At 42.6% G+C, this 26,018-nt stretch overlaps 1 protein-coding gene across 2 annotated transcripts; it reads right to left on the bottom strand.

Moving 5' to 3' along the window:
* Window positions 1-5,732: 5,732 nt before the first annotated feature.
* WNT16 (Wnt family member 16) lies at window positions 5,733-16,616 on the bottom strand. 2 transcript variants are annotated; one of them, XM_035021452.1, is made up of 4 exons: window positions 16,269-16,616; window positions 15,839-16,077; window positions 13,426-13,712; window positions 5,733-6,197 (listed from the first exon to the last, which is right to left on the bottom strand). In XM_035021452.1, exons 1-4 carry the CDS (start codon window positions 16,361-16,363, stop codon window positions 5,733-5,735), a joined length of 1,086 nt encoding a protein of 361 aa, XP_034877343.1. In that variant the 5' UTR covers window positions 16,364-16,616. The 2 variants fall into 2 exon arrangements, with proteins under 2 accessions (XP_034877343.1, XP_034877342.1); XM_035021451.1 differs by having other exon boundaries at window positions 15,839-16,421.
* Between the last annotated feature and the right edge of the window lie 9,402 nt (window positions 16,617-26,018).

The following is a 26,018-nucleotide window of genomic DNA, read 5'->3' as shown; positions in this document are numbered from 1 at the left end:
GAAGGTTCCCTCTAATTCTACAGCTTTAGGTGTGTTGGACATGGACACAATGACAGTTGTGACAGTTGGAAATTTGAGATTGTAGTTCTCTATCGACAAAGTTTAGTTTCTCAAGAAATGATAAAGTGGACATCCGGGGAAAGGAAGAAGTGTTCAAACCAGCAAAAGGAGGGAACTTCTCATTCTGAGTAGTGAAATTTATTTTTCAGCTTGTAAAGTCACTCAGCCCGTACCCATTAAATAGGGGGCATGTTGAAGAGGTTTTATCACATTCACTTTTTCAGTGTTTCCATTTTGCTGGCTTGCCTTGTACAAACCTATATGGAGCACACGTTGGTTGTCTGCCCGGGAGCTTGAGATGAAGCAACTTCAGTGGACAGGCCCTTAAACTTACAGAATGTTGTATGTCAGTTATATCTCTGTAAAGCTGGAGGGAAAATGAAAATGATACAACTTACAAAAAACCACTTAAAAAAAAAAAAAGTAGGGATTATGTACTAGAAACAAAGGTGATTACTGACTTACATTTTGTATATTTATACGTTTAGTTAATGAAGAGTTCGAGTATTTAAATGTGCAGTTAATTTTGGTGACATTTCTCTTTTGTCAAAGAATAATTGGGGGCTGCAAGAGGCCACCCTTCCTTCTTAGCTAAACTTGACCAAGTGGGTATGGGCATGATTACGAGGGTTTGATTGTTACTAGCATGCAAAGGGGAAGGCTCCTTGGCCCGTTTGGAGGTGAGCCTCCCCGAGGATTCAGAACAGCACTGGGACAGAGAGAACCGGGCAGCCCTCTGTCCCCCACTCGTTCCGCTTTTCCATTCTTGCACACCAATCAGATGCTTCCACTTACTCTGCAAATTAAATCACATACGAAACTGCAGTTTGTGTTGACTTGGTCCACATTTATTATTACTTTCCTTTATAATCAGTGGGAGAGGCTGCTCTTCTGATCCTGATTTTGTTTCAAAAGGTTTTTTAAATCATGCAAACCACCTCTAGTGGTTTTGCTTTGGGTATGAATGTAAATCATTACCAATGGTAAGATTCATCCATGTATTAAAAATGACACTTTATGCAACAATTGGCTGTAAGCACAATAAAAAGGACGTAAGTATTTATTTAATGTCACACTAAGTTAGTTTGATCTTTACCCCTAGTCATTTCCTTTTGGAATGATTGTTAGGCTCTGGCAAAATCCAACTGTTAACCACACTGGGATATAAAATAGCAGGGAGTTCAAATCACTTTGAGCTTAGAAATCAAGAGGCAGTGTCTTTTAATTCTATTTCATGAATTCTACGATCTCAGTTCTTCCATCCTTCACTACGGTGCTTCAACCACATTTATACAGCCAAACCCTGAAGGAACATCCTGTAATTTTTGTTATATTTACAAATACAAAAAACCTCTTTAAATGGTATACGCAGTTGTGACAATTTTGATGTTGCGTGAGGCACAATATTACATGGCGGCGAAGGGCACAGATTCTGATTAATACATAGAAGTTACTGGAAACAATGCCTGGTATAGAGTAAGCGCTATCTAAGTGTCTGCTCTTATTTTCTGTTTCAAAGGAAATGAGTCCCTGGTGTCCCTCTGTGTCCCCCTTTCATGCTGCGCCACATGCATTTATGTCCTTCAGCTTACCCCATCACCCTACTCCAAGAAATGTTATGACTTATCACATCTGGTCTACAGTGAGAGTGAAATTTTTAAAAAAGAAAAAAATCAAGGCTTCCTAGCCAACTTTCCTTGAGAAGGGCTTGTCCTGAGCAGTATTCATGGTTCCTGGAGATAGAATTTGAATTTTTCTTCTGCAAGTCAGCTAAGTGGATTACAGTGCTCTGGATCATGGACTAACGGACTCCAAATGGTTGGTTTGACTGCAGTCTTTAGTGGACTTTGGGATGGGATGCAACAAGTACCAGCAGCTCATCCAATTGCCTATCAAACAATATGCTGATGGAAAGCTTTTCTGGTCCCACATTTTAAACTAAGTGAAAACCCAAACCTACCAGGACTGACAGTACTTCAGAAAGTTAAAGTGTGTTTCAGAAATACCTACTGTGGCTGTCACATGATTACAAAGCTGCAAAAACATACAGGGTCCAAGTATCTAACTTATATAATTGAATTCTATCATTATTCTAAATACAACTATCATAGTTTGTTTAAAAACAAAAACAACTATCATCCAGATTGTGAATAAGGAAATAATGCAGTTGTTTAGAGTCAAACACATTCAAGTGCTTTTAATGTTTTGTAAAATACTGCTATCAGGGAAATGTTTTAATTAGCAAACTTCTTTATCCAGAGGCTACAGATAATGCCATTTGATATGTTTTTCTTGATATCATTTTTAGACAATCATCATTGCCTCTTACCGCTGCCTCTATTAGGCAGTTCCCAATTTATAAAATAGTTGAACTCCTAAGTGTAAAATTAATACACCAGATCACCTCTCCTCCCCTTTTACACGCCTAAGGTCATAAGGGGCATTTAAACAAATGAAGGCACTTTGTATCCTATACATAATCCACAGCACTTTGTGTGGCTATAAGCCTGACGCAAGTGCTGCCAGAAAGCTGTTTTCAAAACACATCACTAGAGCTGAGGACAGCTTACGTCTGTGCTGCCCAGCACCCACGTACCCTTTAATGGTAACATCACATCCCGGTTTTCCTCTGCGGATTCACCCCTTCCCTATTCTCAAGCTATGTGGGTTTCGTTAGAATTGACCCCACTGCCAGGTTCGGCATGGGTCTTGATTACCTTAAGATGGTCAGTGTATTTATCCCCTAACTCCAACTTCCAATGGCCATTCTGACTGGTTCAAGGATGGACACATTAACCAACTGGAGCCAATGAGACTCAGAAGAACCTTTGCTGGGCATTCTGTGAAGAAGGAAAAAACAAAGTTCTCCATCTCTCCTATGGGAGCAACCAAAAAAGAACCTCTCTCTTTCCTTAGAATGAGTGGTAGGAGAAGGTGAGGTCTGGGGGGAGTGTGGCAGCCATGTTGCTAAGAAAAGAGGAGAGCCTGAGGCCACTGGGGGCAGAGTGGGGGCGGGGAGGGTCCACCCCACCATGTGGGGCCTGAAGTAGACGACAACACTGCAGAAACCAGACTGTTTTCGGCTAGAGCTGGAAAGACCTGAACCATGGGAGCACAGTGTGAACTTTTTGATCAAGCTTTATTGGAACCAGTCACAACTCTGGACTTTCAGTTACCTAGTCAGTACATTTCCTTTACTGTTTGTCAGTCTGGGTTGCGTTTTCTGTGACTTGTAACATAAAGAGCCCTAAATAACGTGGGCAAAATAGCCTAGACTGGATAGGACCATCTGGGCTTCACAACTTGTATTCCCAAGAGCACCATGGTGCTACCTCAACCATGATGGAGAGTGGGAAGAAAGTGAGCCAAGTCCAAGCTCAGTAAAATGGGTGAGAAATTCAAGGATGGCTTCCGTGGTGATGCCAGGGAGGAGAAGTAAAGGAAGAAGCCAGAGACACAGCGTGGGTCTTAGGAGTTCCTGCTCAGGCATCCCAGAGAGGAGAGTCTGAGTTGGCATCACTATCTTCAGCAACCGCTGAATTGTAACCAGGTATTTGGGAATTAGAGGCTGTCTGGTTTTTCCAATTGGTTGGTAAAGTAATTACGAAAAGATTTCTAGTTAATAGAGCAAATTGGTTGTTAATGGGAACTATTCTTTATCTTAAAAAAAAAGTGCTTATTTTCAATGCAGACAAAATAGATTTACTATGCAAAAAAAAAAAAAAGACATGAAAATAAGTGTCTCTCAGGTTATTCTAATCAGTGGATGCTAAAGATTGATAAACCACTCTTTTAAATAAGTGCTATATTTATTCAATTGTCATTTCTGAGTTTTTCATTTATAAATAATATTTTTTTGTTAAACTTTAAGGGTCACAATTAAATGTTTTGCCTTGAATTTAATAATAGGCAGGCCTGAGATATTTTCCATGGGTTTGCTGTTTTTCACACATTATTGTTCTGCCTTGGTAAATAAAATAGAAAGGCAATAGAATGAGACCTGTGGGCAAGAAAACATTTCTTTAGCTTACTATAAGAAAAAGAAAATTCTTTCTTTGTCCTTTCTGAATTTAGAAATTTTTCCTACATAATACTGAAATGTTTAACAATTCATAAAAAACATAAGCGTCTACATTTAAACACAGCCTTAAATGTAGCCATGTAATTTTTAAACAGGAACCTTGTAAAATATGATGAATATACATGCATGAATACTAAACTTAGAAAGACCATTCAACATTCACATGGAAATGCAGCATTACATACAATATAATAAATATCCAGGATATCAAATCCACAAATTGATCATTATTTTGATTTAGATTCTTTTATCCGTTAACACTTTTACTGCATAATTTATTATAATAACCTTACAAGTTAAGCACAACTAATTAAAAGCAGAATTGAACTAATCTGCTGAAATAACACAATTCTCAATATTTTGCAGCATATTTTAATCTATAACATGGAAATCTGTCATTTTGACAAGAAAAACACATCCATATAACTAACTACTCAACTTCTTTTTCAACGTTTAAAAAAAGAGTTAATAGTATGAAAAGAAACAGAAGCTGATCTTATTTCTGAGATAATTTTATTGCCTTAGCTCTTGGGCTTTGGCAATAAATGTCTTAAGTTTTAATATATATCATATAACTTAAATACTGTATTTACAAAATATATAACTTTTTTTTTTAGCAAAATGCTATACAAAATACTGTCTTTACACATTTAAAGGGTGCTTTCCCTTACAATGTATGAGAGCCCTTTATGTTTTTACCTTTAATTTTCCCACCTGCTTTCAAGATCCCTATCGTCCCCATTATTTCCAAGCTGGGGTTTTAATGGTAGAAATTGGTCTACCATTAAAGAATGAAGCCAACTACAGTAGATGTTAAATAACTTAAATTTAAATTTAAAAAAAAATGAAGCCAAAAACGATTGCTGTATATCTGAGCTTTTTCTAGATAAATTCTCCTAGTTAAAAGGCACTTAAAATCCAAACCATACATTTTACTTTTTAATGTTTAGATTCTTCCCTTTTGTCACTAAACATCTCTAGCAAACACTTTTTAGGGGTACTGTATCACTTATGAAAATTCTTTTTAATTGCCTTCCTTTTAAAAGGCATGAAAGGGTAAGTAAGCACCCACCACTTCTGTTAACTTCTCAGCGTCTGTTTCTATGCACAAACAGTATGACTTCTTCATCTAAAATACTGAGAGAATAAATGAGATCATGTTTACTGTTCCTTTCTGCTAGAAGAGGTGTCTTTTAAAAATGCCTACTATTCACCCACCACTATTGAGTTTCATAGCTGAGTTCCACAGTCCAGGATCTTATCCTGAGTATGGACCGGGTCTCCCTACGTGAAGGCTGCTTCCTGTTCTTTCTTGTTTAGGAGACAGATTATCTTCCTGGTGTGTCAATATATATTTCTAAGCCAGGAAAAGATGAACCCAAAGCTGGTCGACTCTGGCATCCCCCCAAAATCCACATGCTCTGTGTGCGATTGGATATCCAGCAGGTAAAGGGGGCTCAGCGAGAGGCACGAGGGTCTGGGGCTTCTGAGGCCGAGTCTGCTTCCCCAGCCCTGCAGGGTGAGAGGCACCCTCTGGACGACACTCCCTCGGCTGTAACTGAGCAGCGTTGCTCGACGCTGGATGGAGGGGCTACTTGCAAGTGTGGACGTCAGTCATGCTTTCACACCTCCTGCAGCGAACGTAGCAGCACCAAATAAACTTGCACTCGCACCTCTCCACGTGCCTGACCACGTGGGTGTTGTAGCCTCGGCCACAGCAAAGGAGGTTGCAGCCGTCCGCGCCCTCTGACGTGCGGTTGCATTCTCTGCCTTGTGTCCCCGGGATCCCTAGTTTCTTATCCTCGACACAGTAATTGGGAGACTTATTGACGTAGAGCAGATCATCCTTGCGAATCGGTATTTTCCTCTGATCCTTGTCTCTCCTGCGCATTTTCCTCTTTATTTTGTCTGAGATTTGGACACTGTTTTCGTATTTATCCTTCAGCAAGTGGCCAATCTTCTCGAAAGAAGACATGGTTTTCCAGCACGTTTTCACAGCGCAGGAGCCCGAAACTCCGTGACAGCGGCAATCTACGGACATCAACTTGGCGACAGCCTGAAACCAACGTAATGGTATTAAATACCATCCATGAAGGGTTTTACCCAACAACCGAAGCACGACTGACTTCATGACTTCACTTTCTGGGTCTACTGAGTCCTGCACAAAAATGACAGCTTTGAGCATAAAGGCTCTTTACAGTTGCTTCAGGGTTCAAGTGTTTTGTCCTTCTCTTGACCCTGCAGAGCAAGCATTTCCAAGTCTAACTGAAAGTGGTGGACCAGGCTAATATTGTTATCGGGGCTTAGCTGAGGCGACAGAGGGAAACTGCTTTTATTGCTATGTCTTTGCTCAGTTCTGGGTGTGAGGATGTTCACGCGTCCCTCCGTGGCCCTGACACCAAGAGTGTGTGCTTCATGGACCAGCAGCACCGACATCACTCGTGAGAAATGCAGACTCTCAGGCCCCACTCCAGACCCGCAGCATCGGAATTTGCATCTTAATAAGATTCTCAGGTGACTGGTATGCACATTAAGATTTGAGAAGCACGGAGAGGGCAGGTGTCCTGGGTGCACAAGTGCATAGAAACATCTGGGGAACTTTACAAATAACCAGTGCTCTAGTCCCTGAGATTCTGATTTAATTGGCCGAGGTGGGGTCCAGGCAGTGGCACTTCTCTAAAGCTGCTCAGATGACTCTAACGGGCATCCAAGCATGAGATCTGTGGAATTGAGGGCTCTCACGTTTGATCACTTAGGTTCACGCGGGCAGGGGGGGACCATGTTATCCTTTGGTCACAGACCACATGAGAAACCCTGACTAATCAACTTAACTTGGTCAAAAGGAAAAGGGGCTGGAGAGTGTGGTGGCTCCCAGCACATTCTTCCCCCCCCTTCTGGAAAATTAATCCGAAACATATGTCCTATTCTTGATGGATCAGTAATAGCACCATCCTAACGTAGAAAAGGGATAATATATATATGTAATTTTTCAATTCAAAGTGCTGAGTTTGCTTTATTCAGACTGAGGAATTAAATGAAATTACATATATCTGTAAGAGCCCTCTGCCTGGCACACATTAGAGTCTACATAAATGCCCCCTTCCCTGAAGAAGAGGGTACAGGAAGAGTTGAAAGAAAATTTTAAAAAAGGGGCTAACAGTGCAAAGGCAATATAGAGATTTCAAGAATTTCAGGGTTCTGATCTCTTACACACCAGGCTAGTCAGCACAGCTTCCTTCAATCCCCAGAGGATGGCAGAGCAGATTAATAAATCGCCAGGACTAGCTCTAGCGTTGACGTTCTGTCAACATGCTGGGTAAAATGACAAATTGATCTGTCCATTCAATAACTTGGAAATTATGTGTGTAATCTCACCAAAGAAAGGAAAAACCTCACAGCTTAAATTCCACTTACATTTCTTATCAAAACTATAAAATGACGGGTTTATGCTTTGCTGTTTTATACTAAACCTGGCACGGACATGTTTGTGGAATGTTATGTTTCCTAACAAATTAAAGTTTCTGAACTATCTAATGAGACAGAATATTTCAGACAATTTATAATATTTGCAACCTTGAGTGAGAGCATATGGTATTGATTTGTGCAATATTTGATACTTATTAGTGTTTAAAATAATAAACAGAATAATATTTAAAGCCTGTCCTTTATAGAATAGAGCACATATGCTCTTTGTGAATTCACAAAACCTAGAAGCAAGTAGCTATGTCTATTTCTTATTAACGCAGGGCAAAAGATACCTCTCCATGATAAAGCAATTTATAAAGTATGGCACACACAAAATAATAAAGTCTGGCACAAAAGCTTATTTGCTTAAATTTATGGCATTTGATATTCACAAAGACTTCAATTCTTTCAAATGTCTCCAGGCAAATGAATGTTCAAATGAATGCAATCTGCCTACTTTTGTTCAGATTTTAAAGGCTCGAAGGATATGAGAAAAAGAGAGCTCAGTTAATGCTAGGTAATAACAAAACAAATTGTCCAAAGAAAGCCTAAAATCGAAGAATGTCTGTTTATGTATTTAAACCTGATCAACATTCCTCACAGTCATCACTTAGTGATTTAAAGCTGCCTCTCGCTCAGGATCTTACTGAGCGGCCAACTTTTTCTTTCATTAACCAATTCAGACATCACGTACAGTGTTGCCAATTTGCAAAGCATGGAAGACAGAGTAGATGTTCACCAAATACTTATGGAATAGTTAGTCCAGCTCACTGGAACAAGTTTTAACTCATTCTCTGTTGGTGATATGAATCGGAAGGAAGAACTAAAAACCGCCTTTAGCAAAAGAATCACTGCCAGGAGAGTCAATGGTATGGGGAGACCTTGATCCTGCTGGGTTCTCTTCCCATTCCTCAGTCCACAGCAGTGTTAGTCCACAGAGTGACACGTTACTTCACAGGTTTGAAGGATAAAAAGAGAGACTGATTCTCAAATCTAATGATACCACCTGCTGAATGTGTATCGGAATTTGGGGAAGATTTTCCTGCCATAGGAAAACTAGAATCTTTTAAATACCTGGAGTTGATTATAACTTTTCAGGGATGATATTTTAAAGTTTTATTCTATTACCTTTCAATTCCATTATCTTTTTGTCCTTAACAATAAGTGTAAAAATAGCATTTTTATCATCTATATATTTTATATTTTATCATATATATTTTATATATATTTTTACCACATATATTATCATACATATAGTCTAGGATAGAAAGACAAATATACTTCAAGGAGAGGAATTCCAATAATTTGACATGCAATTTAAATGATTATAGCCCCAAAAGACTCTAAGGAAGAAACCTGGACAACCAGGGATTAAAATAAAGCAATGTAATTACCACTAGGAGAATTTGATGAAATGCAGAGTTCAAGGGCAGATCACACACACACACACACACACACACACACACACCATGGTTTAACTGCAGAACTTAGTGTTTCTCAGAGCACCTTTTCATAAATTATTTTACTTGATTTAGTTTTATGGGAAGAAATGCCTTGCACACAGTAGGTCGTTAATGAACATGTACTTACATATTATTCCAACTTTACCAGCAAATAAACAGCATGGTTAAGATACTTGCCTTGTTTCAGGAATGGCAATATATGATATAAAGTCTTTATATCCAGCAGGAGAATTTTAGTAGACCAGAGAAAAGCGAGAGTGGAAAATGGAGTATATTTAAGGAAATTGCACGAACACTCCACAAAAAAGTATATTCTGGAGCTTTTCAGCTAGGATTCTTAATTAATGTCCAACAGCCATTCTGAGCTGCAGTGATAGCAGTCCTTTCCTGCTAACAGGAAAAGTAAAAGGATAGCAACCGTCTGAGTAGCATGTGGTTATGAGAAAATTCTTTTCTCTACTCTAGTTGAGTTGTTAGGGTTTATAACGATATTAACAGAGGAATGTTTTGTGAACTATTGCAAACAGATGTGCACATTTTGGTGGAATATTTTTAAACGATGGGAGTGCAATTAGGAGGGTAGCATTTAATTTACTGGGCTCTTTGTGTTAAGTGTTGGTTTGATAAACTTCTAATGAACTGAAATAGGCAAGATGTATCATTAATACTTAATGTAAAAATAGAAACTGCTTGAAAAGTGGGCTGTGGAGTGACTGGTCCCACTATTTTGACTCCGAGGTAACCCCAGCGGGAAATGATTGTTTCCCAGTATATTGCTTTATCCAAACTTTACAGAAATGACCCCAAAACTGCTGTGGAACATTTTGTTATGAGCAGTTCATTTTGTCAACTATCAGATGACCTGGTTAAGTTTTTAGGAAAACTGTGACATAAGGTTGGATGGTTATATGTAGAATTCCTATTCCTCTGACCCATTTTGTCTCTTTCAGTCCAAAAATATATTTGAACCTGCTAAAAGGCAAAACACTTATGTGTTGTTCGAGTACTTATAAATATTCTTGAAACAGGTCAATGAACATTTGGGGTTGGGCCCCTCCCACTTTTTTGAGTTACTCATCATAAAACAAATTATGGGGTAGGGAAACTTAAAAGTTTATGAGGTGGACATGGGAAGAATGGAAATATTTTAAGCACACCAAAAGAAATACCCATAAATATTCCAAGTCACATTATTCCCAGAAGTTCTGCCCCTGGAAGACATCACATCATTCCGTCAGCCAATCACCGTTCAGCAACATTATTCTTGGAGTCAGAACTTTAGGAATGGTGTCAGAAACCAAGTGGGAATCAGAGTACTTAAGGTCAGCGGTTAGAAAATCATCTATCCTGTTCACAGCACTACTAAGCGCCAGTACCCACATTTCTCTGAACGCTTTCCTACATTTTGAGTTTGGGATTTTGAGACCAGGAAAATCAATTCAATTGAATGCAGACCTTGAACTTTACCCAGAAGAATATGCCTATTAGATTAAAATCCTGATTGCCAATCTTAAAAATGGAGTTGGTTGTTCTTCCATGTTAGATAATAGCCTGCAAACTTGGTTGGTTTTTGTTGTTGCTGTGGTGCTGGTGGTGGTGGTTTTTTTTTTTTTTTTTGGCCACCAGTGGAAAGAAAAATACAAAAATGTTTGAGTTGTAATATTTCCTGAAAAAAAGACCAACAAAAACACCAGTCCAGGTAATATTCTGTAATATTTTAAGATTCCATCTAGACCAATGAGGAACAAACAGATTCCGTAGAGAGAACTCTGAAATTTACACAAACTGTATATATATGTATAGGCTGAATTGTTTTCTGCATAATTAGAATAATGGCAGAAACCCTGGTAATGTGAGAAGATGGTTTTTTTGCCAACAAACACAGTGGATTAAAATTGATGCTAAACAGTTGTATGTTTTTAATAAACTCAGAATATAAATAATAGTTTAAGATCAAATAGTTACAGAGGCAGCTATTGCTACCTAATTTGAAACAACACACAAGACAGAGTAAAACTAACTAGCGGCCCAATGACACTAATAAAAATACAGTTAGAATACTTCGGAGCTTCTCACAAGTTTGGGGATAACCTTGATTCAAGGGAACTAATTATGACATGAATTTCCAAGTTCTGTTTTCTAGTTAAATTTGTAAAAACCTCTACGAAATTATTTAAAGAACGGCTAAAGAAGAGTTAAGAGATCTAAACTGGTAATCAATATTCATTTAGTTTTTAAAAATATATTAATTTGACTTATTTTAGTGTTTTTCTTTTTAACTCCAGAATTTTAAAGAACATATATTTAAAAATGTAAACATCTATTTAACCCTCTTTTATATGTTAGAAATAATTTTAAAAATTCTTTATTGGATAATATTTAAATTGAAGCAGAACCCCATTCGTTGAATTTTTTTTACATGCAAAACTTTAAGGAGAAGAGACATGTGCATAACTATGGTGTTAAACAAGAGTTACTTTAGTGTGATCAATGGAATTTTAAAATTTCTAAACAAAAATATGAAAAGCCTACCTTGCTATTTACTGCCTTTCCTACTTTCTATTTTGCTATTTTAAATCAATATTCAAATTGAATTGAAAGTTCAAATTGGAATTTGAAGTGTTATGGTGAAAATAACATTTACTGAGTTTTCTGGTTTTGTATTATAAACCAGTGTGGTTAAGCAGAGAAAGCTGGCTGCCACTTGCACCTATTCTAAGTGGGTTCCATTTATTCACTTTCCAAAAATGTAAAACAAAGGCAACATATATTTTAAATATTCCTGACAGATACTGCAACTTGTTTTAATTTATTTCAGGAGATTGTGGCAGATTGCAATGACTACTTTGGGACTCTTACAGGTTATTGGATATTTACAATAATATAGGACATGTGCTGATATTCCTGTCCTGAAAAGATTATTACAACACAGGAAATGTATATTCACAAAAAAGTTTTGACTGTTTTAGGAAAATCACTATGACTCGCCAAGTAATTCAGCTATGCTATAGAGCTCAAACTTTATTGTGTCAATATTCATTAAAATAAATATTAAAAGGTAAATTAAGCTACAGATTTATTCTATTTTAAGAAAGCTTAGTATGAAAAACCAGAATTCATAAAAGAGGTTAATTAGATGGTGGTTCTTCAAATTTGTCTACCCCCCAGTCTTTAATATATATATTTAAATATCCATACATTTAATATAGCTAGAGCTTCTTTACAATTATCTGCATTTATCATTTTTACAAGGTATCTATATCACTTTGTAATAAAATAACTAATTATCTTTAAAAAAAACTTTGCTTTACCAAAATGTTAGTTAAGAGTTATGTATTCCCGGATGTATTCAAGAATGTTTGCCAGAGAACGTAGGGACATATAGATAACATGTTTAGGAACCATTGCCCACTAAAAAGAGATTTAAAAAAAATCAAAATTCAAATTTGAGATGGACTTTGATTCAGTCCCATTAGAAAGGCAGATACTATAGATCTTATTCTGGCTCTGTCACTAACCAGCTCAGGTGATGGAACAAAATGACCCAAAAGGCATGTGCACATCTGTTATTTCATAATTAGTGTTCTGGGTGTACAAAGTACAAAATCACCAATACATTCTATAATAAGATTCAACGCATATCAGATGGAGAACTTAAACGAAATCAACGTAGAAGTTATTCATATATAATAAACCCATATATAATACATATGTATGACATATATATTTCTTAGACTGCAAGTGTATGTTTTTTTAAATCATTTGGACAGGGGCGCCTGGGTAGCTCAGTCGTTAAGCGTCTGCCTTCGGCTCAGGTCATGATCCCAGCGTCCTGGGATAGAGCCCCGCATGGAGCCCCGCATGGAGCCCCGCATGGAGCCCCGCATCAAGCTCCACATCGGGCTCCCTGCTCTGCGGGAGGCCTGCTTCTCCCTCTCCCGCTCCCCCTACTTGTGTTACCTCTCTCGCTGCGCCTCTTTCTGTCAAATAAATAAATAAAATCTTTTAAAAAAAAGATTTCTGTTAAAAAAAATAAATCATTGGGACAGATTCATTCAGAAGTGTAATCCGACTGTTTTTTACTTAAAGGCACTAGATTTCATCCCATTTTCTTTTTTTTTTTAAAGATTTTATTTATTCATTTGAGACAAAGAGACACAGAGAGAGAGAGAGACAGAGAGAGAACGTGAGCAGGGAGAAAGGGAGAGGGAGAAGCAAGCTCCCCGCTGAGCGAGGAGCCCGATGTGGGGCCTGATCCCAGGACCCTGGGATCATGACCTGGGCCGAAGGCAGACGCTTAACCATCTGAGCCACAGAGGCGCCCCTCATCCCATTTTCTAATACATACATACATACCTGCCTTCCGGCTTCGTTGTTGTGTAGATTCATTGCTAACAGTACTTTGCTTTCTTTTCCTGTGCTGTTTCTGACGGGGAGATCTAGGAACTTCCTGCTGAACCACATGCCATACTGGACATCATCCGAGCAGCCCCCCCAGTGCCAGCCTTCACTGGCGGAGCCGCCGCTCTGCAAGCTGGTGTCGCAGGAGCACTCGGTCATGTTGCCTGCACTGCAGGACCTGGTCACAGAATGCACCAGGCCTGCAGCCATCACAGCATAAATAAATGCTGTTTCCTTGGTGCCTAGAACAAAACACACATTGCTGAATGCAAGAGTCTGTTTATGTTCATAACAAAGCTTCCTGCTCATCCCCTTTGCAGGGAAGCGATTTTTCAACTGCTTTCGATGGATGCTTGAATGAGTACATACTCAGGAAGGACAGTTGCATATTGTTTTAGTCTTTCACAAAAGCAGCATTAATTTTCAGTATCTCACTTGGGGGGATTTTTATATATTGTGTATCGAATCAGCTGTTTGTTTTTAAAATTTGACATGTATGTCAGCACCTAGCTCAGTGCTTAATAGACAAGTTCAAAGAATACGTGTTGAATTTAAAATCCCTTGCATGGATACAGCAAATGGTAGTACAATGTCCCAAAGAGTCCAGATGACCTTTCTTTTTAAATTTCAAATGTGTTCTCATGAAACACACGCTGAAATATTTGGTGTGATTCTTGTTTGTATAAATAATACATGTTGGAATGCAAATCAGAATTAAGCAAAGGCCAAAGCAATCAGTAGATGTTACAGTTTACTTTCATATCAAAGACTGGTCTTCTTTTTAAAGGATATTATAAATAACGATCACAAATATTAATATGAAACAGTTAAATATCTTATATAGTACTAGCTAATCCTCTTACAGGCTGAAAGAGAATGAAAAACTGAAATGTCACCAGAAAAAGAAAAAGAATTGTTATAGAAAACTATTGAATATATATTTAGCACACCTGCAATAAAGTTTGAGCTAAACTCTTCGCAAATTAAAGTCCCATTAAAACATTAGTAAAGTGGACTTCTACAGAAGAGACTCAGCAGGCGACCTTTTTTCTTTTGAGATGTTAAGATTGGAGTACGGTTGCAGGCCCGTTGTCCAATCAACCTTTTCAACAGCTGATGTCTCTGCATTTCAGCAGCTGAAACTTTTCTTCTTCTTCTTTTTCTCCTCCTCCCCCTCCTTTTTCTTTTCCTTCTCCTCCTCCTCCTTCTTCTCTCTCCTCCTTCTTCCTCCTCCTTTTTTTCCTTCTTCCTTCTTCACTTCTTTTGTCTTCCGCGGGGGTCAGGGCTCCCTCGGAAGGGCGTGCCGCCCAAAACGCAGCGGGGCAAACGCAATGCTTTGGCGGCGGTGTGTGTAGGGACCGGGTGGAGAAGGGTCAAAGGAGGAGGGAGAACGGAAATGAATGTGAAAAACAACAACGCATCTTTCGGCGCCCAGGTTCCAAAATTCTCTGAAACTGCTGATATGCCTAGAACAATCCTGGGTCCCTGTGCCTTCATCCCCACCGAGTCACTAGGCACGTGGAAGTGGAACTTTTACTGCAGCTTCCCGCGCCGCGGCTGTGCTCCGAGGAGGGAAGATAAGGAAGGAAAAGAGAACAGAGGGCAGAGCCAAAGCAGTCGTGCTCGGGTTAGCCGCACGTTGAGCTGGCCAGGCCACTCCCTTTAAAAATCACCGTTAGTTCTGTCTACCCCGCGCTGCGAGGTGCCCGCAAACGTGCGGCTTCGCTGCAATTAGCCCCTTGTCCAGGGCTCGGCGCGCAGCGGAGTTGCTTAAACCAAAGCAGACGCGGCGGCAGCATTCCCTGCTGCCGACATCATGTTTCTCCAGCTGGTCACCCGCGTAGGGGGGCGCTACGGGGTCCGAGGGGTCGGCGGGGTGGAGTGTCAGAGTTTTTCTTTTTTTTTTTTTTAAAGATTTTATTTATTTATTTGAGAGAGAGAGAATGAGCGAGAGCACATGAGAGGGGGGAGGGTCAGAGGGAGAAGCAGACTCCCTGCCGAGCAGGGAGCCCGATGCGGGACTCGATCCCGGGACTCCAGGATCATGACCTGAGCCGAAGGCAGTCGCTTAACCAACTGAGCCACCCAGGCGCCCCGTGTCAGAGTTTTTCTGCAGCTCCCGCCCGGCGCTGCGGGACGGAGGAAGAGCTACAGCTCCTAGCGCCCCGCTCGGGGCCTGGGGAGTCACCCCCCTCCGGGGCCGCACCTGCACCCGGGTCTGACTTCCGTCACCCCCACTTCTCGCCCGCTAAAGGACCTCTTTTGGGATTTAGAGAGCGACGGACCACGCAAGCGCTACTTTATTGGCTGTACTTGCAGGAGTTGTCGCCCTGCATCCCGCGCCATGCCGGAGGGTCCGGGGACTTACCGCTGCTCAGCTCGTAGCCAAAAAGGGGGCTGGTGCCCGGCGGGGCGGCGGTGACCAGGCAGTTCCACCTCTCGTGCCGGAACTGGCTCCGGCACTCCTGAATGCCCAGCCGCGCGCCCTCTCCGATGCTCGGCAGCAGGTACGGTTTCCTCTTGCACAGCTCCTTCTGGCGGCTGTTCAGCGGCAAGTTGGCGCAGCCCAGCTTCTCCGGAACCCCAAAGGACGCGATGCCCAACCACCTGTAAGACACCGCCGCCCCTAGCGTGAGCCGCTCCCCAGCTCTCCTCTCCAATCCCAGAGGTTTCGCCGAAAATTGGGTCATCCGCCCTAGGATCCCCGGTCCTGCTCCCCGGCTCCAGCTGAAAGTGCCCTGAGGCTGGGCACCCCTTTTGCCGCAACCCCCGTGCGCCCCTGCTGCCCGCATACTCACATCCAATTTCCCTGGGCTCCGCAGGGGAACAGCGCGAGCAGGGCTGCCCACAGCGCGCACAGGCGCGACAGTCCCAGGAGCGCCGCTCTGTCCATGGCCCCCGCATGGAGTCCTCCAGCCCCAGCCACTCCTCTTCTGCCCTCCCTGCCCAGGGGCCCGCCAAGCCAGAGGTCAGTTCCCCCGCACCAAGTTGTCCCTCGCCCTCTTTCTCCCTGCAGACAACATAAAAAGAAGGCCAGCGGTGGGGGCTCCCGGCAGCCTTCCCCTGGCTTGCGGGGAGCTGGGAGGAGATGGAGAAAGTAGCCCGGGGCCCTCCTCCTGCGACGAGCCGGAGGTGTGCAGGAGGTGCGGGAGCGTCCCTCGCTGGAATAGGTGAGAAACTTCTGTTGATGTAGCTCTGCCTCCATCGCCCCCGGCCTCTCCTCCCATCTCCTCCCCCTGGCCGCGCCTGGAGCCTGATTGGCCCAGCCTCAGCCCCGCATCTCATCATCCCCGGACCGCAGGCTCCCATTGGCTGCGAGCGGGCTCCGCGGGGGGCGCTCCGGCCCGCTGCTCCCGGACGGCGCGCCCCGACCCGGGTGTGTTCTGGACCTTTCCTCCTGTCACCGTCTTCCGCGAGCCGGCCTCTGCGGGAGGGGTACTGATTCAACCCGAAGACTGCTGGGGCCGCTTCTGTCTTCGCAACCCTGGGGGAAGGCGTGGGTCGAATGGGACACGTTTGAGTTCCACCCACCCCCCTCGCATTTGGGTGGAGTGGCTGGAAAATCTCACTGCCCCCGTTCCTTTCCTCTCCTTCACCTCACCGGAGAGGAATCGTTTTGAGTCAGAGTTGGTAGCAAACAAGTTGACCTTTCAACACTCTGCTTGAGGTCCCAGGGTGTCAGGAGACTTGAGACTGGTGAAATGCTGTCAGGCTTGAGGTTGTCGTCGTTTAAATAGACAGCTATTTTTAGCGAAAGAGAAGGTTCTGGCCTAGTATCTAATCTACCATATTTAAATTGTGTTACGTGATTTCGTTTTCCCGGTTTGTCTTATTTTCTGCAATCTTTGAGAGCATTGTCAGAAGGTGGAGGGCAGAGAAAGAATGCATGCGAGAGCTTCTGGAGAGCTTTCGAAGAGATGAGGCTTGTGTCCTTACCCTTATCTCTAGTCCATACTGGTGGCTCACGTGCAGACCTTGGACAGGGCTACACGTTGAAGTCATGTTAAAAAAACTTACTTATTAACTGCCTAAGTGTGCCCTGTACTGGGGGGAACTTACACAGACAATATCCCTTCTCTCAAGTTCACAAATCAACCACAGAGACGAGTCTAAAACAAAAGAATTTGAGATTTCAGTGAAGGAGAGTACAGGATCCAGTGAGGTACTCTTTGGAGCCAGAGTTCAGAAGCCAGAGACGACATGGTGGCTGGCAGTTTAGGAAGGTTAGGTAGCCAGTGTTTTTCAGGATAGAAGATCTCTGGGAGAACCGTGAAGGTGAGCCGCGTGTGCTTAGCTGTGGTATCAGAAAGCCCTGCCTCACCTTGTCGGTGGCAAGACATGTTTCTGAGAGGTGTCCCCTGCTCCCTAGAGGACTTCTGAAATGGTAGTAAATTCTCAGGGTAGACATACCAGCTTCGTGGGTGCCAGAATCCAGACTTAGTCAAATCAAAGATTGGCTTTGCTTGCTTTATCCTCAAATAAAGGATTTTATTTGCTGCATATCTCCCATATGAGCCCAGAGCAATAAAAGCTCACTGAAGTTCCCATCCCATCCCCATTCATTCTTTTATCCAACAAATATTTGTTGAGTGAACACTGTGTACCAGGTCTTAAAGCCACATTGTAATTTTTAGAGAGTCAAGTTGATGATAGGGTGTAGTTACTGATCCAGAAATATTTTGGCTAATGGCTAGTGGCCTCTCTCAAAATCAGAGCCTTCATCCAAGCTCACTTATTCTGTGAGCCTCTCCAGGGGGGATCATGGAGCACTCTCTGCTGTATCCCCGCCGTTGGGCCCAGTGCATGAAATCTTGGTTTTGAACATAATTTATTGAGTGGACTAACATGATGAGGAACGCCCTGGGCACATACCTAAATGGGCTAAATGATGAAACAAGACAAGTGACTTCCTTTTCAGGGGGATGGGGGAGGGGAGAACATTAATACTTAGGGATTATTGTGTCCATACCTCTAAAGCCAAGGATACTTATTTCTAGGAGTTGATAGAGTTGAAGAAATACACTTTTCATTCAATGAACAGACATTTGAGTGCCTTTTTTTTCCTGCCAGGCATTGTGAACCCTCATGCACTGAGAGCCTCGTAAATGCTCCAGCATTTCATCTCTTTCTCTCTCTCTCCACACAAAATTTCAACTCCCCCCCCCCATTGGTACTCATTTCATAGATAAAAAAAATGAATTTGGAGAGGTTGAACACTTGCTCAAGGTCACTCAGCTAGTAAGTAGTAGAGTCAAAATTCACTCTTATTTTAGAGGCCTTGTTCTTTCCACCACAAAATACTGCTGCATAACCTGATTCACAATCTTTTTTTTTTTTTTTTTTTTTTCCTGATTAAACCCCACATCACTGGGCCTCAGGATCTAAATTTCTCTTTTGTGTCCCATGGTTCTTTACATCACAGTTCACCGATATCTCCATCAAAAGAGTTGTTCTGTTCTCTGAAGATAAACAAACCCCACAGTGGGTCTCTATGAAGTGGGTCTCATTGAGGCAGATGTCATTCTCCATGGACTTCCTGCCCTTTTCCCCTTCTTCCCTATCTGGTTTCTGTGGGCTGGGAGGAGCCCTGAGGGCGGCAATGGGTGAGTTGGGTGGTTGAGGTGCCCGCCGGTCAATCAGTTATAATCTTAGGCAATTAATATCACCATTGAGCTTCAGTTTTCTCACCTTTAAGATGACAATAAATTCTTTTTGAGATCTCAATCTCCTACTACAGTTCCAGGAGGGCTGGAGGGAGGGAGGCGGTGTGTGTGTGTGTGTGTGTGTGTGTGTGTGTGTGTGTGTGTGGTAATGGGGGGAGGTGACTGCATTTGCTAGTGGATTTACCCTCCCATGAGGAAAAAACCTTAGTCATCGACAAGGGCATGTCTACCTGAGTGATGGCCCAGTTTCCAGGGTGTCACAGGCTAGAGTTTTTTGGCCCCCATCTTGCATTTTCAGTTCTAATTTTGCTTCTGGTTTTCAGTGAAAATGAATTCTTTTAATTGCAGAAATCTTTTTAAATGGTTGAACTTCAAAATACATTATAATCTGGTCAGGTCATATGAAATTTTATTTTAAGGATAAAGGAAGTTACAGATATTTTATTTATTCTGGAACAGGAAAGTGGGGTGTTCTTTCATAATCTAATCTATATCTCCAATATAAAGTGGTTCATCTCTACTATCATGAGTGAGGTTTATACTATTTAGAGAGAAATAATGTAAATGGTGGGTCAAATCTGAACGTATACATAACTGCACATTTCAAATTGGTAATTTTTTAAGTAGCAAGCAGGAGCCTGTTTCCTATTTATTATTTTCAATTTCGTAATTTGAAGGGAGGACAAAATATTACCTGGCCAATAGAATATGACCTGATGGTTTACTATGTTCTGCAAGGTTTCCAAGCTTCAGGTACCCATATCTATAAAATGTTGCAAAGATGATACCATTCATCCTTCGTAAATACCACCTGGTACTATGTCATCTCATGATCTGATCCCAGCTACGAGAATCTGATCAATGCTAAGAAAAGCACCATGGGACTCCAAGTATGCACAGGTTCCTGGAGCATCTATAGCTTCTCGATTCCACAAGGAGAATGTGTATTTGAACCTGTTTTCCTAGCAGGGGTAAGGAGTTTTGAGCTGTATTCCGGAAAAGGATATTTAGGAGGGGGAAAGCCAGATCTCAAGCACATTCACTCACTCAAAAGAGCTCTCTCGAGGGACTGAATCTGTCATGACCAGAGTCATCTTTGACCAGCTGGGCCAACTGATAAGTAGTTGGCTGGCAATAAATCCAACTGCCCACTCAGGACAGTTGTAGATTATTAGTTGTCGAACCCAGAGGAGTCTGTTCTTTCTGGTAGTTTTCTCTCCGTCCCTGGGAAACTCAGCAAAAAGTCTGCCCGCACAGATATGCCTTGGACTCTGCCTCTGGCAATCCATCAGAGAACGAGACTTCTAAGGGCCCTGTTGTAAGAATTTCTGCTGCAGATCACAGAGACTTACGTACTGGAAACTGATACCAGAAGCACCCCAGCTGGTCTTAACTCCCGTGATAGAACAGAAGACCAGAGGTGACTTTTTACATAACTGGGTCCCCATCCATTCTATTTTAAATTTCACCTGGAGGCGACCAGTGTGTGGAACAGAGCACAGGCTTGTGACTACTGGCTCTCAGGCGGGGGCGGAGAATGGCATTCTGGGTGTCCTGTTGTCCTTTGGTGGCCCGAAAAGCCAGTAAGAATGACAGACTTGGAACAGCAGAGCTGACACCAGTGGCAGAACCAGGAGGAAGAGCGGGGGTTGAAAAAGGGATGCCGTCTTGCTGTTTGAATCTCCGCAAGTATGAAAGCGAACACTTTTTGCCTTCTTGTCTTAACAAATTAAGGCTGGGCGCCTGGGTGGCTCAGTCGGTTAAGCGGCTGCCTTCAGCTCAGGTCATGGTCCCAGGGTCCTGGGATCGAGTCCCGCATCGGGCTCCCTGCTCCTTGGGAGCCTGCTTCTCCCTCTGCCTCTCTCTCTCTGTCTCTCATGAATAAATAAATAAAATCTTAAAAAAAAAAAATCATTAAAAAAAAATTAAGGCTGGAGAAGTGGCCTATCTCTAGTGTTAATGGTATGGATTATGCCGTCGTTTTGGAATGAGGGATTAAAAGTAAAACACCATCCCTGACAAACGAGAGAGAGAGAGAGAGAGAGAGAGAGCACGCGTGCCCATGCATGGTGACTATTGCCTGAGGGCACAGGTAAGCAAAACAAGCAAAACCGAAAGACATGGAGAATGTTGATTCTCTCAATCTCTCTTTTCAAAAAAATTTTTTTTTAAATTTTGTAGAACAAAGCAACTCAACGAGCGAATTATTCTTGATTTTAATAAGTTACCAGGAAAACTACTTCACAAATCCGGAGTTGGCATTTTTTAGAGTACTACAGATAGAGCGATCACTGGGCTGTCTATAATGGAAAAAACAAATTGTCTCTTTTTTTCCATTTTAGTAAAATTGAGCAGCCTTAAATTTTAAGGGAGAAAACTTAGGGGGAAGAGTCTTTTTAGACAGATTTTGCCAGCGTCTATCTTATTCTAATTGCTGGGCAAAATAAGTACCCTTGATCTGACGTAATAAATATTCCGGCCGGTAAAAGACCAGTTAAAAAGCAGCCTGGGCCCGAAGTAGCTTTCGCAGTCAAGGTTGCTGCTCACGTTGCACCACTGGCTACAGGCCTGGGGGGGGGGGGGGGGGGGGGGGGGGCCTGTCACGTGCTCACATGGCCAGGCCACTAACGGCGTTTGGGGTTCACCCGGGTCTGCGTCTTCACACAGACGTGTATCACATTTAAACTTGACCTTAGTTTCTTCGCTTTCATGACCGAAATCCTTCACGATTTCCTATTTACTCCCACTTAGGTTTCAAATCCTTTGGTTGGACTTCGAAATCCTTCATGCAGGAGTTGACCAGAGCAGTCGTTTCTGATTAAATTCACTTGATTTCGGCACATTCGATCTTCTTGGGCAGCCCAGCTTCTTTCTCCCCTTTTCCATAAGCAGGGCCTGCATATTCCTACTTCAGTTTCTTGAGAAGCACGCCTCCGTGCCTAGAATCTTCTTCTTTCTTTTTTCACTTCCCCAAGCCCACCTACTCGTTCTTTAGGTCAGACCCCTTCAGGAAGCCTTCCACAGTGGACCGTATTGATGGCTTTTCTCTGCCCAGTTCCTACATCCTCTGAGGTACCTGCCAGGAAGTTTGTCACATAATTTACTTTTGTTCTCTGATAGTTTTATGTGCTTTAATTGTAAGTCACCAAATAGACTGTAAATGTCTTCAAATCAAAGTGTATGAGTAATTTTGTGGCACCCCCCCCTCCCCCATTGCTCGAAAGGCTGAGTGTGTATTAGGCGTTCGGTAATGGTTGTGTGGTTGCTGTTTTAACAGACAAGGAATTTCTCCTAACAGTGGAATCAATAAAGCATTAAGTTGAGAGCTGTCAGCATTGACATAATCTACTAATTTACCACTTTTCAACTGGGAATTTGCCAAGACTTGTCCCTAGTACGTTGCGTTAGTATGTGCCATGTGATTTGCACCAGTTCCGAGGGGACTGCCAGATGGCTATGTCTAGAGTATTCACAGCTTCAGTTTCTGCTAGCGTTAAAATCGGTAAATAAACTGATACTCTTCAATCTTTCGGACCAATCTGTAGCTGTGCCATGTGCCTCTTCCAGAGAAGTTTGTGGAGCTAGGCTAATAACTCAAACTCTCACCGGAGTTTCCTCCAGAGAACGCTCGTATTTGGGGAGGCAAGTGCTCCAGGCCCAGGACATTTACGAGGGCCCAGAGACATAAACACAAACTGCATAATAGGTGTGAGGCGTGTTTCAGCCGCAGCCCTCTCACCTTCTGTTAATGATTACGAAGGGAGGCATCGGTACAAAAAACAGCCGACTGAGGCTCTCAAGTTCGCAATCTGACGAAGTCTTCTGGTGCCAGACCAATTTCGGGGGCTGTCACATGGCTTAGTGAAGCAGCTTCCCAAATCGGCCGAAAACCACAATATTGATACACTGGGCCACGTGCCAGAACAGAGCCTGAGTCCAGCCGACTGGGTAAAAGCTTCCAGTTGCTACTTTAGCACCAGCGTATTGTCTGGAATCCCCAGGGCACACTCATGAAACCAGCGCCAGGCAAATACAGTGGAGCCACTTTTTAATGCTGTTTTGGGGAGAGAACTAACATTTGCCTTATAGGTTAACTGAGTTCTGGCAGGTTTCGGCTGGAAGGAGTTTTCCTTAAGGAACTGATTTGGCCCTCAGCATATCTTTATCTTATAGGAATTGTTGGCAGTCTAGGGTGGGGTTTGGTGCGGGAATCTTAGCCTTCATACTCCACTCCCCTCCCTGCCCCAGGGGTTCTGATGAATAAAGCATGCACAGAGAGAACTGAACCAATTTGGGCAAAGGATCGGCTTTATTAAGTGTAAGGCTTCCCAGTAGAGCTAGATTATGCAAAGTGAAGTTTCCTCTTCCTTCCCCCTGAATTGAAGACAGCAAGCTTGACAAAGTAAGGCGGATCCAATATGTCCACCCAGTCCCAGGCTGAGAAGCTGGACCTCAGAGAGAAGAGGCTAGGATGAGGCCACAGGAAGCCAGAAGGGAGTTCATGCTACCTGAAGACGTCCAGCTCTAGGAAGAGGTGATGGGCACCCCACAGACTGGCCACTCTTTCTCCACGGGGGAGGAGTAACCAATGACACGGGGAGTAGAGTACAGATTTCCTCATCATAGAATCAAGAAATGAGAATACAGAAATGTTGAAGGAAGTCCTTGCTTCCTTGGGCAAAGAGGGCAAGTTCATCAGTCGTGCCACCTACTGTAAAATGTAGTGTGGCAAGCCCTCAAACCAGATGCGCCAGCAGATTAAGAACCTCCACGGAAGCTCTAGGCAGGATACCTATGACCAAATGCTCGGGACTGTATTCTGAGGCAAGGCAAGTGAGGGAGTGACACAGCGGTGTAGGGAGGGTTCGGTAGAGGGCACATCCATGCTCACTGTGACACCATCCACTTCTGCGCTTGGTGGCCACGTTAAGACTCGAGTGGTGTCTCCTCGTCCCTCACTCTTGATTGTACACATTAGCTCAGAGGAGCAGAGGGATGATTTCACCAAAAAAATCAGTATCCCTAAACAAAGTCCTCCTCTACTTTTTAGACCTTAGAACACATTATTTGTTTTATTTTTCTGCTGTGGTTTCCCTTGGTAACATTGAAATGAACGCATATTCTCTCACACATTATCATCTCACACAAGTGGCTGGCTCAGAAGCAGGTTGGGTGGCCTAATCAATATGAGGTTAGAAAGGTGGATGAGGCTGAATCACAAAATAAATAATCAACAGGCGGCTTAAAATTGGTAGGTTGAACTTGAGAAATACAAGGTCATAGTGATGTATAGAGATATTGGCAAAAGTGCTGAAGAAATATTTTTATTTATTTAATATGCCCAATTATTTGTTGATAGATTGCATACATTTTCGGACTAGACAAAACATGTTATAGCTGCTTCTGATTGCTTATAAAGAAATAGGCTGTAATTTTTCAGGATAATGTAAGTCATTTGATAACACCTGTGATGGAAGGTGATTTTTGTTAATTGCTTGCTGTAAGGTGCATCTTGACTTAGAATTCAAAAATGAACAAAAGAAAGGAGTTGAAAGTCATAAATATATTTCACAGCTGGAGAAATCAGAAGAACCACTTAAAAAGATTAAGCTCATGCAGCATTCTGCACCAATTTGCTAAATATCATACTTACATTGTTACTTCTGAATTCTTTAAATTGTAGGCATCGTCTGCCCCTCTCCGCTGTGGAAGTTGAGGGTTTGCTCTGTTCACCCCTCTCACCCTCCCCCTGCACATTGTATACTTTGGCATCCTTTATGTTTCCAGTATGGATGTCTTGAAACTGTGGTTAGATCAGCGGTCAGTTTTTATTTTATTCTGACACATCATGTTATTCATGCTGAGCTATGTAATATACTGTGATTCCGTTCCTTTTCCTCATTTGCACTTTTCCTCGTTTGTCTGGTTGCTGTATGCTTATTGCAAGTCCAACTTCAATCCTTACCGGTTCCTGAATCTCCCCATGGGATTCAAAAGTTCTATTAATATCATCTTTTGACACAGTATCCCCTAGTGTCCCCTGACCTGTTCCAATCTGGAATGGGGGCCTCCATATCTGTTGCCTCCACATCTGGGATCTACTTCACCATCAGCCCAGCGGTCACATTTTTCTTGCGTCTGTAGAAGGAACACGAAGTCTGTTTTGTTGCCATTTCCAGCTTCTGGAGGCTGCCTGCCTTCCTCGGCTCTCGTTGTCTTCCACACATCATTCCGACCTCTGCTTCTATGGTCATATCTCCTTTGCTGATCGTGACCCTTCTGCTTCCCTCTTAGAAGGACCCTAGTGGTTGCATTGGAACCACTTGGATAATTCAGGAGAATCTTCCCATCTCAAGATCCTTCACTTAATTATATCTGCAATACCTCTTTTGCCATGAAAGGTAACATATTTATAGGTTCTGGGGACTAGGACGTTGTGGTAGGTTGAGTGGTGACCCTCCAAAAGATATGTCCACATCCTAATACCCAGAACCTGTGAATGTGATCTTATTTGGATTTTTCCAGATTATATTTCTTTATAAATGCCATTAAATGAAGAGAGATCACCCTGGATTATCTGAGCGGGCCCTAAACCCAATGACAAGAGTCCTTGTGAGAGACAGAAGAGGAGAAGACAGAGAAGGAGAAGAAGGCCAGGTGGAGGTAGAGGCGGACAGTGGGGCAAGGCCACAAGGGATGCTGGGAGCCGCCAGAAGCTGCAAGGGGCAGGGAAGTGTTCTTCCCGAGAGCCTTCTGAAGAAGGGCAGCCCTGTGATGCGGTCAGGATTTCCAGCCTCCAGAACTGTGAGAGAAATCATTTCTGTTGTTCTTAGCCGCCCCGTGTGTGGTACTTTGTTATGACAGCCCTGGAAAACCAGTACAGAC

The sequence above is a fragment of the Mirounga leonina genome, unplaced genomic scaffold (assembly GCF_011800145.1).
Source record: "Mirounga leonina isolate KUSES-001 unplaced genomic scaffold, KU_Mleo_1.0 Mir_174, whole genome shotgun sequence".
NCBI lineage: Eukaryota > Metazoa > Chordata > Mammalia > Carnivora > Phocidae > Mirounga > Mirounga leonina.
Note: the sequence above shows the minus strand (reverse complement) of the source record. Positions and strands in the feature narration are given on the sequence as shown.